Source organism: Gopherus flavomarginatus, chromosome 1 (assembly GCF_025201925.1).
Source record: "Gopherus flavomarginatus isolate rGopFla2 chromosome 1, rGopFla2.mat.asm, whole genome shotgun sequence".
NCBI classification, from domain to species: Eukaryota; Metazoa; Chordata; order Testudines; family Testudinidae; genus Gopherus; species Gopherus flavomarginatus.
Window position 1 is genome coordinate 238,792,679 of NC_066617.1, and position 18,361 is coordinate 238,811,039.

The 18,361-nt window shown below is 43.3% G+C and overlaps 2 protein-coding genes across 9 annotated transcripts in view; one reads left to right on the forward strand and one right to left on the reverse strand.

The window, feature by feature from the left end:
- The window catches only part of STS (steroid sulfatase), a 192,460-nt gene extending 179,242 nt beyond the window's left edge, over positions 1 to 13,218 (reverse strand). For 4 of the 7 annotated variants that reach the window (XM_050963843.1, XM_050963826.1, XM_050963836.1 and 1 more), the window contains exon 1: positions 12,763 to 13,218. The gene's annotated coding sequence lies outside the window, so the exon portion shown is untranslated. The remainder of the gene's footprint in view (positions 1 to 12,762) is intronic. The other 3 variants (XM_050963873.1, XM_050963864.1, XM_050963883.1) reach the window with 2 other exon arrangements.
- The window catches only part of PUDP (pseudouridine 5'-phosphatase), a 164,377-nt gene continuing 158,662 nt past the window's right edge, over positions 12,647 to 18,361 (forward strand). The window contains exon 1 of one of the 2 annotated variants that reach the window (XM_050964569.1): positions 12,647 to 12,793. In XM_050964569.1, coding sequence (XP_050820526.1) covers positions 12,715 to 12,793 — 79 coding nt within the window. In that variant the 5' untranslated portion in view covers positions 12,647 to 12,714. The remainder of the gene's footprint in view (positions 12,794 to 18,361) is intronic. The other variant, XM_050964578.1, reaches the window with a different exon arrangement.

Here is an 18,361-nt window from a genome sequence, read left to right on the forward strand (position 1 = left end):
TTTGTTGGATCGGGCAGTACATAAACCTTTGGCGCAACCATGGTTGACAAATTCATATTTAATACGAAATGGTTGAATGATCCTGCACTCTAATCCAATCTAATCACAGAGTTTACAATATCTCCAAATACGTCTACAAATGCTCCTCTGGTCTTAAATATGGGTTCAAAGGACAGACACCATTAAAAGAGTTATATATGGAGAGAGACTTCTTTTAGTTTAACTTTCCATATTTCTGCACTTTTAAAACCTTCGATCATCCTGAAATCTAAGAGGTAGATAGTTTTAGGACATACTGTATATAATTACAGAATCCCAAAACAACAACATTATTCGGTTCCTCTGGACTTTGTGTGGCTATGATTTAAAACAAATGAATGAAGAAACAAAAAGATGAATATATACTGTAGAAAAACTTCAATGAAAAGGTGTGTTTTGCACCTTGATCAGTTCACTGCTTGTCATGGCCTTAGTCTGATATCTCTAGAAAAAAAAAAATCTCAATAGGGATTCCAAAAGCAAGAATAATTTTGTTCTCACTGCCAAATAGTCAGAACCTGGGTCTATTTGATTGGATCACTCTGTGGAACATATTCACCAATGGGTATTGTGGAAGGATAATTTCTGGAGTATTCGATAACTCCAGGAATACCTTGTATAATAGAACTGAGACTTAGAATTACTATTTGAACCACATTGGGAGCCAGTGGAATCTGTGATTATCTGTGGTGATACTCACTTATATTGCTAATGAGGAATTAGAAATATGTGTTACCAGATTTGGTATTTTTGTAGTGATTGTGTCAAATTCTAGATAAAGTCAGTTATGAGTAGAACATGGAAATGATGGAAGTGGATAATATTGACTGTGTCCATGTGAGAAGAGTGTACAAGGCTTCTTAACTAGATAAGGTGAAAAAAGGAATTTCTCAACACTTCAGCAATCTGTGTATCCTGCAAAACCCAAAGCCTAATATCTTGTTATCTAAATGCCAAAATGATGTTTTAAGTTACGCATCTGAATCAGGGGCGGCTCTAGCTTTTTTGCCACCCCAAGCACAGCAGGCAGGCTGCCTTCAGCGGCTTGCCTGCGGGAGGTCCACCGGTCCCACGGCTTTGGCGTACCTGCTACTGAATTGCCGCCAAATCCATGGGACCGGCGGATCTCTCGCAGGCATGCTGCCGAAGGCAGCCTGACTGCTGCCCTTGCAGGGACCGGCAGGGTGCCCCCCACGGCTTGCTGCCCTAGGCACACGCTTGGAGCGCCGATGCCTGGAGCCACCGCTGACCTGAATCTATATCTGGCCTAGTTTAAATTTGGCCAGGTTACCAGAATTGACACACTTACTCGTACATAATAAAGCAACATGAGATCTTTAATAACTGTACATCAATCCCAGCTCTAACTGCAGAGGTCCTCCAACATGATGCAAGAAGTTTGCTCTGATACAGATTCAGAGACAAGAGTGCCACTTACTGAATCAAATCCAATGTTTCCTGCACCTAGGTTTTCCTAAGAGTTCTCCCATCCAAGAACTCAATTTGATCCTGTGCAGTTTGCAAGATCAGACAGGATCCCAGCATGAGGTGACTGATTTCAGGTTGACACCTTTTACATAATTAGAATATACATTACTATTAATATTGGAAATCTTGTTATTAGCTTTTAGGAAATTGCATTAAACTACTTTTTCTGTTTCAGATGACGGCACAGTTGTTAGGCTAAAAAATTCAGTTAAAACTATTACAGTAGATTATGGAGTAAGGCTGTCAAATGCAGTTGTTAACACAATGCTAATCTGTTATAGATTGTGGTACCAAATGGTCTAAATGACAGGTCTAATATTTATGAAATAATTACAAAACAAATCATTCTGTAACCTATTTTGTAGATAGCTGCATCATCGGATTTATGATGAATTCATTTCTCATACTTGGAGCCCGCACAAATCCCTTTCAATTTGTATTAAGTACTTGCTCTTCATGAGTTAGATATTTATCCGTAGACCTCTTTTAATTAAGAGTAATATTTAAATTTATAATTTCAATTATGAAATAAATGAGCAGTGGTTGCCCATAAAGATATAGGTTTAATTTTTTAATTAGACGAGTGGCATCAGAACGCATACTGTAGATTGTGACAGGAAATTTTGAATACTGCAAGTGAGATTTGAATCATACATTGAAGCAGAAAGCTTATCACCTTGACATTAGACGGTCAGATTCTGATACTCTTCTTTATGTTGAACAGCACCTTACTCCATGAGTAGTCCCATTGATATCACTCATTGATATGAAAAAGTGTTGCAGTCCGCAAAGTTTCCCCAAATTTTAGAATTATGTTTAGATGGATGAGATGACGGTCCCACGTCTAGTTACTTACTTATTCAGGTGCCTGAATGGGGACTGTCAATCTTCCAGACAAACATGCTCCTTTGGGAACATTCCATTTTCTTACAGGGAAAGTAGGTAAATTTAAGGACTTCTATATTTCTGCATATTTAGCTAGTTTTAATTGAGCGATTAGTGTTGTCTTATCATTACAGACCTGATCTTGCACCTACTGAAATCAATGACAAAGCTCCCTTTGACTTAAGTGGTGCAGATTCAGGCCCTATAGCAGCCATAGAAGGGTTTTATTTTATTTATTTATTTATTTATTTATTACTGTGGAGAGAGAAAAAACTGCAAGGGAGGACGAGTCAGTGAAAAAAGATCACAAAAATCTCTTCATTGTTCTTGGTTCAATTACTTGCCAGTTAAAGAGAAAATAGGAACACTCATCTGTTGTGCATATCTCTTCTACTTTGCAGAAAAAAAATAAACGTATGAATTTCTGTTTAGGTTTAAAGCTCTGGAGGAATTTATTGCTGGTGCACTTGTTGCTGAGCAGGTCTTCTCTGCTATATATCTCTTAACTGACCATTTTGGAATGACTTCTGATCTAGGCATAGGACGCAACACAGCAGTTCAGGAAAAAAGCTATAGTGCACTACTTCAGACAAAAGAAATAGACAGGTTAGGAAAATATTTCCATCAAGTGATAAAATAAGTTAATTAGAATTCCAAATTCTGTCTGAAATAAAATACAGTCCACAAGATCATAATACCACTGATTTTTAATCACAACTCCTCACTCATTTCAACAGAGCTCTGCTTGAACATCAATTGTATGCTATAGTCCATTGTATATATCGTACTCATTTGCTGGTTGATTAATAATGTATTTATTATAAGTATTATATTTTAACTTGGTCACGTTGCATCTTTCTTTCTTTCTTGTACCATATATATGTAACAATATACACAGAGCATTCAACTAGCAATTTGATTGGCCCCCAATCTCAGGGAGAAGGAGAGAGGGCCCCTGATGTTTCCTGATTCCTAAAATTCCCAATATCCTTTCTATCAAGTTTTTGGAGGGTTCACAGTAAGAACCTTGATTCCTAAATATTTTTCTTTCTTCACTCCACACAAGTGACTCTGTTGGGGCTTCTGCTGCTTCAGGATAGTAGTGGCCTCTATGGATCCTGCACAAGAGAAGTGAGTGTCAGGATCCGCAGAGTCAGTGAAATGTCCAGAGCACTTTGGCCCATATACACAAATATATTGATTTCACTGGAAGCTAGGAGCCTAAATACCTTGGTAAATCTGGGCCTTCCAGACTAGTCAAGACACCTTGTACTCTGCATCCCTTACTGTACCATCATGACAACCTGAAGATCAGTCAAGCCTGAACAGACCAGGAAGCATTCGGGTGCTTTAGGATTTGGCACAGAATAAATAATGGTGTGATGTAATATGAATGTTCTATCAGGGCCGCCCAGAGGATTCAGGGGGCCTGGGGCAAAGCAATTTTAGGGGCTCCTTCCATAAAAAAATTGCAATACTATACAATATTATATTCTTGTGAGGGCCATTGCACCACTTGCTCCCCCCTGCACGGGAAGCCCTGGGAAAAATAAACCTTTCGCATCTCGGCATAAACCCAGTTTTGAGAAAACTTCTTTACAAGGTATCACTGGTTCTCAGCATCAGCTACTGCTAAAAGGCACTAAAGCTCGTTAAAAGGGTTGGACAAATATTTTCTGTCAAAACTTTTTTTGGATCAAAAACTAAAGGTTTTTAAAAAGCAGAAAAAAATCACAGACAATGTCTGCTTTCCTTCAGGATTTGTTGTGTTTTTTTTAATTGAAAAGCTGAAACTAGTCGGCCAAAACCTGAATATGGTTTTGGGTTTCAGAAGTGTGTGGCCAAATATTTGCTGCTTGCTGTGTTTGATTGTTTAAAGAAACAATAAAAAAAATTCTGCTCAAAAAAAATCTAAAAGTTTTGAACCACCTCAGCTTGTGACCAAACGCCCGAGCCCATCCAGTAAGAGATTTTTCCAGGTTTCTGATACTCTGCTGGCTTCCTTGACTCATATCTGTCTCCATAACTTTGGGTTCATTTAGGTTACAACATAAGAACAGCCATACTGGGTCAAACCAAAGGTCCATCCAGCCCACTATCCTGTCTATGACAATGGCCAATGCCAAGTGCTCCAGAGGGAGAGAACCTAACAGGTAATGATCAAGTGATCTCTCTCCTGCCATCCATCTCCGCCCTCTGACAGAGTCTAGGGACACCAATTCTTACCCGTCCTGGCTAATAGCCATTAATGGACTTAACCTCCATGCATTTATCTGTTTCCTAGAGACGGCTCCATGGGGTCCCTCACAAACTGGAGACGATTACTGTGGGTTTGTCTTTATTATAGTTTATGTACATACTCCACGAACTGAGCATTTGAGCTTGTTCCAGAACCCGGGATGAGCCTATGTTGTGAAAACTGAAATGCTCAAAATAGCACAAGCATGTGAATGGATACAGGGTGCTAAAATTAAATTAACCCAGGGATTCTCAAACTGGGATTTGGGACCCCTCAGGGGGTCACGAGGCTACTACTGGGGGTCGTGAGCTATTAGTCTCCACCTCAAACTCCACTTTGCCTCCAGCATTTATAATAGTGTTAAATATATAAAAAAGTGTTTTTAATTTATAAGGGGGAGGGTTGGAATCAGAGGTTTGCTATGTGAAAGTGGTCACCAGCACAAAAGTTTGAGAACCAATGAATTAACCCCTTTGAAGCCTGAGGGAATGCAGGGGACGGGGGTCTCTCTTGGTAGGGCTGGGAAGGAGGTAGGTGGTGTAGGATATTGCTCTTCTCATGTGATCCCTCCCCTAGTGGCTAATTTTAAATGAAGCTACCCTCCCCTGACATGAATCTCCCTATGGCACTGAAATAAAATATAGACTATAATTTGGCATTTGAGAAGTGAAAGGGATGGTAGCCCTAATGGAAAAACTAACAGCTTGGCTCTTCTGCAAGCCTCAAACTGCTGAATGAGCTTTAGGGTAGGGAAGGCTGTGCCTCCCAAACAGCCTGGCCCTGCCTCCTATTCGACCCCCACCCACATCCTGCCCCCCGACTGTCCACCCCCTCAGAATCCCCAACCCATCCTGCTCCTAGTCCCGTCACCGTCCCCCAGAGACCCCCCCCACCACCACCCGGGACCCCACCCCTGCTCCCTGTCCCCTGACTGCCCCAACCCCTATCCACCACCCCGCTGAGTCCTGAGTCCTGGGACTCCCTGCCCCTTATCCAACCTCCCGGGCCCCTTACTCCCGGCTCCCCCCTCACCTGGAGCCTCAGCGTGCCGCTTCCAGGAGCGTCCCTGAACAGAGATGCAGCATGGCTCTGGCGGGGCCTGAGCTCCTCCCCACTCAGAGTCACATGGTAAGGGGGCACTCCTGGATCCGCTGAGGCTTCAGGAGAGGGGCAGAGGCGGGGTTGGGCCAGGGCCGGGGAGGGAGCCTCAGCCATTCTCGTGGGGGCCCCTGAGGAGCCCAGGGCCTGGGGCAAATTGCCCCACTTGCCCCCGCCCCCCGGGTGCCCCTGTGTTCTATTGGCATGAGATTTGTATGACTGCATTACTCATGCCTGGTGGAAATTAGGACTATGCCTTTAGCATGGTTGTGAGCTGCTATGGATGATGAAGTGGAAATCTAGGAGTCCTTAAATCCTGCAGCATCACAGTGAGATATTGTTCACTTTAGAAAAACCTAGAGGGAATGTCTGAGGATCAAGTAACCGCAGGAACTACCAGGCTATCAAAGTCATGCCCACATATTTGATTGTGTGGGATCACTGAGGTTAAGACTTTGCCTTCTAGTTACTTAGCATTGAAGTGAAGGTAACTTTTGGGGTTATGTGTCTTTTGGGGATGAGTTTCCTGTTTTACAAATACTGTTGCTATTTGTGAAAGTAAATTAAACTTTTATTGTATGTTCCTCTGCTTGGAATATTGCATGTTATTCCGAAAACTAACTGAATTTACTGTGCCTTTGATACATGTTACGACTGATTCATCAAGATACTTAAACAGCAGGTTAGCGCAAAGAGTGTATCAGGCCTGATAGGAGCTACAGTATGAAAGGCCCTCTGCCAGTCAGCTGTGAGGGGCTCATATTCTCTTTCAATTGTAAGAACACAAGCAGAAACAATGAAAGTAACTTGATTCATGTTCTCAAGGTGAAAGATTTTTGCTGTAACACTCACTATTCATATAAAGATCTATTGGACTAGAACCCAGGCCTGCAGAACGGGCAGTAGCTAACTTTCCCACTTTGGGCCATGCAGAGCTGTATCCAAGAAGCACTATGGAGATTAAGCACTAAAGGAAGTACTTCCCAAATGATCCAGAATGATATCACCCTGCAGCCCTCTGATTGGCTCATGCTCACTATTTAATGCTGGAGGGTGCCGCAGGGAATTGTCTGGACACCACACAGGATTCTGGCCTGTTGTGATGCCAGATCTCACTTTGCTTTCAGTCTCTCCCATTTCTGACCCCAGCCTGACTCCGACCCTGACTCTTGCCTTCTGATTCCAGCCTAGCAACTAACTGTGCTCTCTGGTCTCTGACCCCAGCCTGACTCTGAGCGTGACTCTTGCTTATTCATCCCGGCTCTAGTGATTACTCTATTCCCTGCTCTCTGACTGCTGCCTTGTGACTGTCATTGACTTGTGGACATCAGCCTAACTGTGACCACTATGCCCCAGTCCCTTACAATTGGAATGTGCTTCTTTTATTAGGATTTAGCAGACTCAAGTATTGCAACTATCTTGAATTTCAGTTTGTTCATTTCATTTAATTATAAATCACTCCAGGTAATGTATTATTAATAACGGGTTTACAAGCTTTTATTTAAGTCATTGTGAAGGCTTCTAAGTTACTGGGTTATTTTTGTCTTTAGACTTCTTTTAAAATTCAAAGCAAAATAGATTTAGATCCATTTATCCTCTTTGCCACAGCTGTCTGCAGGACAACAAGAAAAACAAAAGTAAATTCAGAGTGGTACATACGGTAAAACATGTTTCTATCACTTCTGTAAAGACTGCTATTTCTGGGACCATGTTTCTGAACAGTCTCAGGTCTTATAACAAGATTTCAAAAAATGTTACACACTCTCATCAATGCATTTCAGAATTCAATAACTTAAGAAAAATATGTAAATCTTTCCTTTGTTTTTAAGGGTATGATCCAAATGACTTCAGGGCAGATACACAATTCTGAAAGCACACCAAGTCCAATGCAACACAGAAAAGTTCTTAAGCATGGTCTTAAGTTTCATTGACTTAAAGTTGTGTAACTGCTTAAATTCTTTCCTGAATCAGTGCCCAGGTCCTGAGTTAGGGAATGACACTGAAGTAACATAACACAAAAAAATTGTACTTGAACTTCATATCTAAAACTGGCTATCACGCCCCTAACTGGGCATTCAGTTGCACTCACATGCACCTGAACATTTCCAACAGATGTTGCCTATAGGTGAAATTCTCTCTGTCTGTACGAAACCTAAGAAAGTTGTTCTTTTTTGGAACTGAGGTATTTTTAAAAACATCCTTTTCCAGTATAGGCCACAGGGTGTTAATTTACATTTATTAAAAAACAACAAAATATAATTGACCCTTCACACGTGATCATACCAAGTAAGGCCCTGATCATGTAAAAAAAAGCAATGTCTCTCAACCTTTCCAGACTACTGCAACCCTATCAGTAGCCTGATTTGTCTTGCGTACCCCCAAGTTTCACCTCACTTAAAAACTACTTGCTTATAAAATCAGGCATAAAAATACAAAAGTGTCACAGCACACTATTACTGAAAAAGGGCTTACTCTCTCATTTCTACCATATAATTACAAAATAAATGAATTGGAATATAAATATTGTACTTACATTTCAGTGTACAGTATATAGAGCAGTATAAACAAGTCATTTGTCTGTATGACATTTTAGTTCAGGGTTTCTCAAACATGGATCACCGCTTATGTAGGGAAAGCTCCTGGTGGGCCGGACTGGTGTGTTTACCTGCCCCATCCAGAGGTCTGGCCAATCACGGCTCCCACTGGCCGCAGATCACTGCTCCAGGTCAATGGGAGTTGCGATCGGATGGGGCAGGAAAACACACCAGCCTGGCCTGCCAGAGGCTTTCCCTATACAAGTGGCGACCCCTGTTTGAGAAATCCTGTTTTAGTTTGTACTGACTTCACTAGTGCTTTTTTTGTAGCCTGTTGTAAAACTAGGCAAATATCTAAATGAGTTGATGTACCCCCTGGAAGACCTCCATGTACCCCCAGGGTACATGCACTCCTGATTGAAAACCACTGGTGTAAAGACTTATGCACATGCTTAGCTATATGCACCGAGAGTCATTGAGACTATTCACAGTATGTAAAGTTAAGCATTTGCTTAATCTGTGCAGGTTCAGGGCCTATCAGCATGATTGTATCTCTATATCCCATTTCCATCCTTCTCACCAAGCAGACCATGGCTCCTTATTAGCCTTCTGGGTATCACTAATCTCAAATAAGAATGGCTATGCTGGGTCAGACCAAAAGTCCATCCAGCCTAGTACCCTGTTTACCGACAGTGACCAATGCCAGGTGCATTACCAGGTGCAGGACCAATGCCCCACTGAATGTTCTCACAAATCACAACTGAACAAATGATTTAAATGGGTCATGCTTCATCACATCACATGGAAAAGTTTAAAATTAAAAATAAAGTCATTAAAATAAGAAAGACAGTTATACCATTTCCCTTCACACCCTTCTTTTTTTTTTCTTCTCTAGTTTCAAGAAAACACTATTGTTGTGATATTTATGAGTCAGATTATGTAAAGGCATCCAATAAAACTGGAATTAGCTATTTTAGTTGTTTGTGATGATACTATACTATGACCTTATTGTGTCTGCTTGGACTTTCCCCACCTTCATTTGTTCATTAAGTGGGTGTAATTATATTGAATAAATCTAAGGGGGCTTCCCTATTTATATTGGAGGATATTCTTGTATTGGAATGTAACTGTGAAGAATTAGCTGACATAATGCTGATCACAATTGACCCAGCCAATGTAGAGTAGGACAAATTACGGTCATCTTTCGGGCAGCTAACTTGATCACAATCACGTTTAAACATAATATGATTTTGTAATGCAGAGCATCCAGCTGTAAGACTAGTCTCCCTTAGAATACGATTGTTTGATTTATAGAATGGGGTCTGTCTGCGATTCACCAATTTTTAACATATTCAAAAGCTCTGGATGAAATAGACCAATTTTTTGGTAAAGATTGGTTACATTTTCAAAATGTTAGAAGGAATTTGTACAGAAAACATTCCTTTTTGCATATGAAAATCGCTGTCTCATGTTACATGGCTCATTCTGATGTAATTTCTTGTAGTCAGTGAGTACTGACGTCACGTTATCAACTAATGTAGGTGACAAAACTACATTAATTAGAATATTAGGGAAAATGTATTAAATTATATGTACAACTACCCTTCTAATCAATGACTACACTAGTATTTGTTAGACATGTTTGATAAACAAATCCTTGCAAGAAACCCCTGATAAACTGCCTACACTCTTACAGCAGCTTTTGAAGCAATTGCTACGCTGGTATTCTAAGCATTGCGTCAATTTTAAAGTAATTTGCCACATAACAGATTCACATTTTTTTCTTTTGTCCATGCATTGTGTGTGTTTGTTTGCTTTTTAAAGATCACAATCCAATTCCCGGTTGATACAATTATTAGGAAAAGTGACATACTTGGTATCTGAGACAAGGGCCATGTTTACACTACAAAATGAAGTTGACCTAACTTATCTTAGCATACAGCTGCCTCCAGAGTCATCCCTAGGGTATGGCAAATTGGGCTGCCCCTCTCCTACCCCTCGGATGGGAGGTGGGGCTTGTCCTTGACCCCAGATCCCCCTAGGGATAGTCTTGGCTGCCGCTGTAATTACACAGCTTGTGCATGTCTATACTTTGTTCCCTGTGTTGGCGGTGCACATCCTCACCAGCAGCACTTGTACTGATTGTACTATCAGTGTGGGGCATTGTGGGATGGCTCCTGAAACCTAGTAACAGTCAACATAAGCACTGCAGTGTCTACACTAACGCTGTGCTGACCAAATTACATCAATTTTGACTCTACATCTCTCATGGAGGTGAAGTTATCAAGTGGGCATAGCGGGTCAGTTATGTCAGCTGAAGTGAAATTTAAGTGTAGACACTTCCATAGCTAGATCGATGTAAGCTGTCTTGCATCGATTTAACTCTGCAGTCAGGGTTGTCAGCGGTCCAGTTTTTGACTGGAACGCCAGGTCAAAAAGGGACTCTGGTGGCTCCGGTCAGCACCGCTGACCAGGCTGCTAAACGTTTGGTCGGCGGCACAGCAGGGCTAAGGCAGGCTCCCTGCCTGCCCTGGCTCTGCGCGGCTCCCAGAAGCAGCAGGCATGTCCAGTTCCTAGGCATCAGGGCCAGGGGGCTCCACGTTCCACCCTCGCCCTGAGTGCCAGCTTCGCAGCTCCCACCGTGGCCAATGAGAGCTATGGGGGCGGCGCCTGCGGGCATAGGCAGAGCTCCCAGGCCCCTGTGCCTAGGAGCTGTCCATACATGCTGGCCACTTCTGAGAGCCGCCTGAGATAAGTGGCACCCAGCTAGAGCCCACACTCTGAATCCCCTCCCGCACCCCAACCTCCTGCCCCAGCCCTGATCCCCCTCCCGCAACCAAATTCCCTCCCAGAGCTCACACCCCCTCCTGCACCCGAAACTCTTCATTCCCAACTCCATTCCAGATCCTACACCCACATCTAGAGCCCACATCCCCTACCGCACCCCAACCTCCTGCCTTGGCCCTGAGCCCCCTCCAAAAGTCTGAACACCTTGGCCTCAGCCTGGAGCCTCCTCCTTCACCCCAAATCCCTGATCTTCAGCCCCATTCCAGAGCACACATCCCCCTAGCCGAAGACCTTGCCCCCTCCCAACCCCAACTCCCTCTCTCAGCCCTGAGCCCCCTCCCGCATTCTGGACCCCTCATTTGTGGCCCCACCCCACTGGAATGGTTTACCTAGGGAGGTGGTGGAATCTCCTTCCTCAGAGGTTTTTAAGGTCAGGCTTGACAAAGCCCTGGTTGGGATGATTTAGTTGGGGATTGGTCCTGCTTTGAGTAGGGGATTGGACTAGATAATCTCCTGAGGTCCCTTCCAAGTCTCATATTCTATGACTCTATGAATCATCCCAGACGTGCAATACTAGATGGTCCCACCAGTCTGTGCTTGTTTGCTGGGTCCAGAATCGGTGTTTCACTGTACCAACCTGCCTCACTGCAGCATGATATCCTAATTGCCACATCCCGAGGTTTTAGGAACGTGTGTGTACACGTCCTCCTCACAATCTTCCTCGTGCTGGCGGCTCCTAGTTAGGCTCTGCACATACTGCAGGATAATGCGCGAGGTGGTTATAATGCTCACAAAAGCAGTACGCAGCTGAGTGGGCTCCATGCATGCCATACTACGGCATCTGCATGGATAACCCAGGAAAAAAGGCGCGAAATGATTGTTTGTCATTGCTTTCAAGGAGAGAGGAAAGGAGGGGAGACTAACAACATGCACCTAAAACCACCTGCGACAATGTTTTTGCCCCGTGAGGCATTGGGAGCTTAACCCAGAAATCCAATGGGCAGTGGGGACTTTGGGATAGCTACCCACAGTGCACCACTCTGTGAGTCAATGCTAGCCACGGTATTCAGGACACACTCCGCCAACCTAATGCACTTAGTAGGGACTGTATAAACATCGACTTCTATAAAACTGACCTAATTTCGTAGTGTAGCCATGCCGTTAGTCTGTTTCCGCCTCTGGGTAGAGATAGGAGTTATGCCTAGTTGTCAAATTGGCCAGGTCTCCATACACTGTGGGGGTTGTGCCTGGGTACTACAGAGGCTCCTACAGCCTCAGTGACACTGGCTACAAATGGAGTTTGCTCTTGCGGCTGTGGCCCAGATGCTCTCCGGACATGGTTTGGATTCTCTCCCGAATCCAGACCGCTCTAGAGGGAGAGAGGCAGAAATCTGCAGCACCCGCTGCCTTCTCCCTTGGGGCGCATGGGGGGAAGCAGTGCAGCCCGCGGCCCCAAGCTGCAGCGCAGAGCGCTTCGTGTGAGCACCCCGCAGCCCTTGCACTGCACCGGCACCAGCCCCAGCTCTGCGCCTTCCCCACTATCAAGCAGTAACGCTGCAGCAGGCTCCCGCCTCCCCTTCGCCGGCGGCTAACAGCGCTTGCGCCGCCCGGCTCCTCGGCTTGTGCTCCCGCCGCTGCCCCGCCATGGCCGCTTCCTCCTGCAGCCCCGCTCCGCTGCGGCCCGCCACCCACCTGATCTTTGATATGGACGGTCTCCTGCTGGGTGCGTAGCCCGCGCCTCGGCTGCTCCCGGCCGCTCTCAAGCCAGGCTGCGGCCGTGCGGTTCGGCCCCTTCCTGCTGCCGCGCCGGGAGAGGGGCCGGGCGCAGCCGCTCGTGTCCCTGTCCAGGGGTGGCACAGCGCGCGCTGGTGATTGAGTGGCGCCCTTGGCTGCTAGCCCTCTCTCTGCGGGGGCAAGCTCGAGCTGGGTCCCTCCCTGGGCTGCTGCTATTCTGACCATTGCTTCACTCGCCTGTGCCCTCCTCCTCACTGAACAGGGCTGCCACCAGGGCGTGCTGGGGTAGCTATGTAAGCCAAGCCCGCTGTGGGTTTGAAAGGGGTTTTCAGTCCCCAGCCTGCGACAGTCCTCTGGTCTCCTTGGTGTGCAAGGAACCGGGCTTGAATTCTGATTTGAGGGGGAAGCCGCGGGAGAATTTACAGCTCCAGTGCAATAGGCAGGACTCAAGTATCAGAGGGGTAGCCGTGTTAGTCTGGCTCTTAGGCAGGACTGGGGCAGCTGTTTTGGAGTGTAGGCTCGGTCTCATTTCAACCGGGTTGGTTGCTTCCTGTAATAAGTAAATAAAACACACTGTTCCGCCCTGCTGCCTTGAATGACTACAGCTCTACAGTAGTGCTGTAACATTGGGCCTTGATGATTTTCACTAGTTCGTGGGACTGTTCGTGTATTTAAGCATGTACATAAGTGCCTGCGGGATGAAAGCCTTATTTTGCACCATTACTGTAGATTACTGTAATCCTTGTGTACGGAGTTTGGTTCTGATAAGTAGTTGACGTATCATAATGTAGGAAACCAAACTTTTCACCTGGAAGAATTCTGGGAAAGCGTGGTTTGGGTTTGTATGCCTTTCCTGGATGAGAGAGGTCCTTTTGGTTTAGCCCACCATATACATTATTTTTTCTGTTTCCCTTCTGGAAAATATCCATTTTTACCCTTCCACATTCATTGTCTCCATTTAATTTAAAGGGACATCAGTTTAAAAATATTGTGCAAACAAATTTATTTACTTGTGTTGCTCATAGTTCCTTACGTTGTATAAGAAAAGAAAAAATATTTAAAGGCTCATTAACGTGTTACTATTTAGGTACTTTGTTCACCTTTTGCAGTTCTCTCATCCCAAACAGTGCCAGTCAGTGAAGTCAGTATCACATGTTTATACTCAGTTTCACTTTCAGGTTCTGAGTGCTGCACTCCAGGGGGATATTAATTTGTCTAAACCTCACTGTTTTCACTGATTTTTTTTAATGGAAATATTTATATTGATCTATAGGATTTTTTCTTTTTAGTTTTTAGTATTTTTAATTTAAATAAAACTTTTACAAACTTCTAGCAGCCCCAATGCTCCTCAAAGTCAGAGTCTAATTTATCAACACGAGTAAAAATTTACTCCTGAGGGAATTCTGCACACAATATTTTATAATTCTGCAAATTTTATTTGTCAAATAAATGTGGAGGCTCCAGCACAGCATTGAGGTGCACAGGCCACTGGCTGCACACAGGTGGGAGATCACTGGGTAGCTCCCTCTGGGACACAGCCTCAGCGGTGAGGCTGGGGTGACCAGATGTCCCGATTTTATAGGGACAGTCCTGATTTTTGGGTTTTTTCCTTATATAGGCTCCTATTACTCCCCACCCCCTTGTCCTGATTTTTCACGTTTGCTATCTGGTCACCCTAGGTGAGGCTGCACCCAGCCAGACATAGCACAAGGACCAGGCCTGCCCCAGAAATACCCCAGGCCATGCCTCTCTGTGCCAGTTGCACCAAGTGTGGGCAGGCAGGCTCAGCAAGGCAGGATCCAAGTGTGGAGGGGCTTAGTGTGGGGGTATCCAGATGTGGGTTGAGAGGGCTCTGGGTGGGTCAATCTGGTTGCGGGCAGCCCAGTGTGGGATCTGGATGCATAGGGGCTTGTTGGGGGTTTCTAGGTGCAACAGTAATGGGACTCTGCAGGGGGTCTAGGTGAAGGTGGTTGGGGCTCAGTGGGAGGTGGGGTCTGGGTGTGCAGAGGATAGAGCTTGGCAAGGGGGTATGGATGTGGGCTCATTGGGGAGTCCAGATGCAGCTGGGTGGAGATCTGGGTGCAGGTTGCTCGTCAGGGTGGTCCAGGTGCAGGGGAAGTGGGGCTCATCGAGGACGCTTCTGCGTGTGTGTGGGAGGGAGGCTTGGCAGGAGGGTCTGGGTATGAGGGGATCTGGCTGCACTGTGGTTGAGCGGATGGAGCAGGGGATCCTGAACAGGAATCCCTCCCACTGCAGCTAAGGAGTGATGGGTGCAGGAAATGGGGAGAGGGGGAAGAGAGGGGAGAGAGAGTTTGCAGAGTTTCTTGCAGCCGGGGGAGAAATCTGGGGGTGGATCTGACCTGGCACTGGATGCCGTGCAAGGGAAGAGGAAGTCCTGTCCTCCTCAGCCCTGCCGGGACTAGCAGCTGAGCCGAGCGCAGGGTAGGAGCCACCAGATGGGTCTTCCCTAGTCCTGCCTCCCCACAGTGATTTGCCTCTCTGCTGGCTGCCTTTGGCCCCTGAAACATACTGCTGGGGAGAGTCAAATTACTGCTCTTGTGGCTTCCCTTTGCTTCCCTGTCAGAAAGACACTTTTCTGCAGGGGACATAAATTCTGCACATGCGCAGTGGTGCAGAATTCCTCCAGGAGTAGTGTATGTAGGTCTTGAGCTTGCACATATTTATATATATGAATAACTTTATTTTCGTGAGCAGTCTCATTGATTTTTAACTGTACTTCTCTTGTATAAGTGTGTTCAAGATTGGTGCTTCAAGTTACAGACAGTGTCCAAAGGCATTTTTCTGAAAGACCATACTGTCTCTCATTAAAAATAAATAATACTTGAGATTCTGTTTTTATTAGGTACCACAAAATGAAATTAATTAGTCTTCTGAGTCTTGTTTAATCCCCCAGACCCAGGCGGTTCATACAGTGAAGCAGCTTTAAGAATTTCCTAGAATGTGAGCTGTACATCATACTGGGAAATTAATTATATGGGATCCCAAATTCTTGGACCTGAGATTGCTGTGTTTGGGACACTCCAGGTATTAAACCTGCTCTTCACTGTTATTAAATTAATCTCTCCAGGCCAGTTTTTGTGTCACTTTCTGGGTTTGTTAAAATAAAAGTCAGACTTCACCTACAGCATCTTGTGTGCAGATGCTCTGATTTAGTGAAGTGCTTGGGCCAGCTGGATTAAGACTAACTTTTTTCCCTTCCTTCAAACTGTGAAGTAGTTTTCAGATTAAAATTGTATTTTTCAGTAATTCTTATACTAAAATACTAATATGATTCCTTCTTAAAAATGAAGGAAACGTACACACAGAAAAATGCATTAAAAGAAGAGTAATATGAAAATGGGAAAACAAGAATATTTGTTGTTCAGATTAAAATATACTTTAGTGTTTTCCAGTACAAGGCACAATGGGACACCCCCTTAATGACTTTATCGATGCACACCATTATAAATTAGGTATCAGAGTGTTTATGGCTTGTTTCAACCTTTAACTGTCTTGGGTTCTGTCACAACTTTAATATGATCTCTGTGAGTATACATGGTAAACAGGAGCTGTGAATTTCAGAAAGCAAAAGGTCAAGCAGTCAGGTGGCTTCCAGAATTTGATCCTATATAGTGGTTCTGTCTTTCAAGTGGTTAAAAATGTCTGGAGCAGGGTGGATTTGATTTAAATCAAATTGACTTAAATCGTGATTTAAATCACTATTCAGCACGACTCGATTTAATCATGGTTTTCTACATAAAAGTTCATTCTTGTAGGTTGTTATAACCTTAATACATATTCTTCACAACTCGGAGATAGATGTAGGCTTCATTTTTAGAAGTTAGAATAATGGAATCATAGAATATCAGGGTTGGAAGGGACTTCAGGAGATCATCTAGTCCAACCCCCTGCTCAAAGCAGGACCAATCCCCACACTATACATTTTTAAACAGTGACTTATTTTGAAAACTTTTCAGATTAGTTTTACAGCTAAATCAGAACATGAATGATTGTTTGCTTTTTCATTTACCGAAGGTAATTGAAGCAGGTATTTACGAAGTCATTGGGAGGCGAACTATCTCCAGTGCAACAGGTTAATTATTAATATTTGGAGGATTTTCTTGCTATGCTTTATTAGGAGGAGAACATCACCAGACAGACATTTAGATTGTTTTATTTAACTAAAACAACAATGTAAAGTATTCTGGATTTTTTTCTTCAACAGCAAACATATAATATTTTAACAAAACAAGCGTATGTCCTTCGCTTCTCACATTTATCTCCAGGCTTCTCCTTATGCAGATCTATTCCGCCCCCAACAATCCTCTATTCATTGAACTTTTTGAAACTTTGCACTTTTAGAGAGAGGTAAGGGATTGACTCTGTGTACACAAATTTGCAGAGGGACAATAGAGTTGAGATATGTTATTTCTCTCCTCTGTATATTTATTTATTTATTTATTTATTTAAAAACATGTTTGCTGTTAACCAGCATGTTACCTCTCGAGACACAAATCCACAGTTTAAGAACTGCAAAACTAAGCATCTCTGATGGTATCTTCTCGACTGAGCACTGAGACCCATTGGGTAGATAGAAAGGTTAATCTAAATAATCTATACAGAAGCCCCTGGAACCCCATAAGATTGGGTCTCTAATCCATGAGCTATTGGAACTCATTTACAAAACTTTTCTTAAGCATTACATAAATATATTGTCCCATATGATAGAATTAGAATTTATAATCCCTAATCCATGATGAGATATCTTTGAGCTATAATGTATCTTAATTAAAACTTTCTTTAGATAGTTTTTTTCCTCAAAAAGCATTTTATCAAAATAAATCTGATTTAAATTAAAAATATCCATTTTTTTGTTTAAAAAAACAAAACAACAACAAAACCATTGATTTTTATCCAGCCTGGTCTGGAGTAATTACATTATTTTTTGGAGAGAGAAATGAGTGGTTAGATACTTATGATATTCTCTTCTAATTATGTACATAGCCCTATTAGTGCTCTGAGCAAGAATGAGCAGCACAGTAATATTGGCATAAACATGGAGTGAGATCAGTCTGACCTTTAATTTTGGTTTGATGTTTTTGATATTAAATTAATGTTAATAGTGTAAAGGAAGAAAATATCTTTAACCTAAATACTGCATATGAAAGTTGAAGAAATAATTTATATGCATACTTTTAAATGTCAAGTGAATCTGCATGGAAAAACATTTTAAAAGAGCATGGCCAAAATTTCAAAAGCGGACGCCTTAAACTAGGCCTTTGAATCCTTTGTTAGGCACTTAAAGAAGTGGCTTGATTTTTCAAAATTATTGAGCATTCAGCCGCTCCCATTAAATTGAATTGGAGCTACTGAGTGCTCATCATTTTTGAAAATTCTAGGCACCTATTTTTATGCTTAAACTATTAGCAAAATTTTAAGCAACTAATTTTGAAAGTCTTGGTCTAAGGTCTCCCAGATTTAGTGAGGAAGTTTTAACAGTTGATTTGTAATTTCTGCAATATTGAAAATTGAACTTGCTTTGCAACTGATCAAGGGG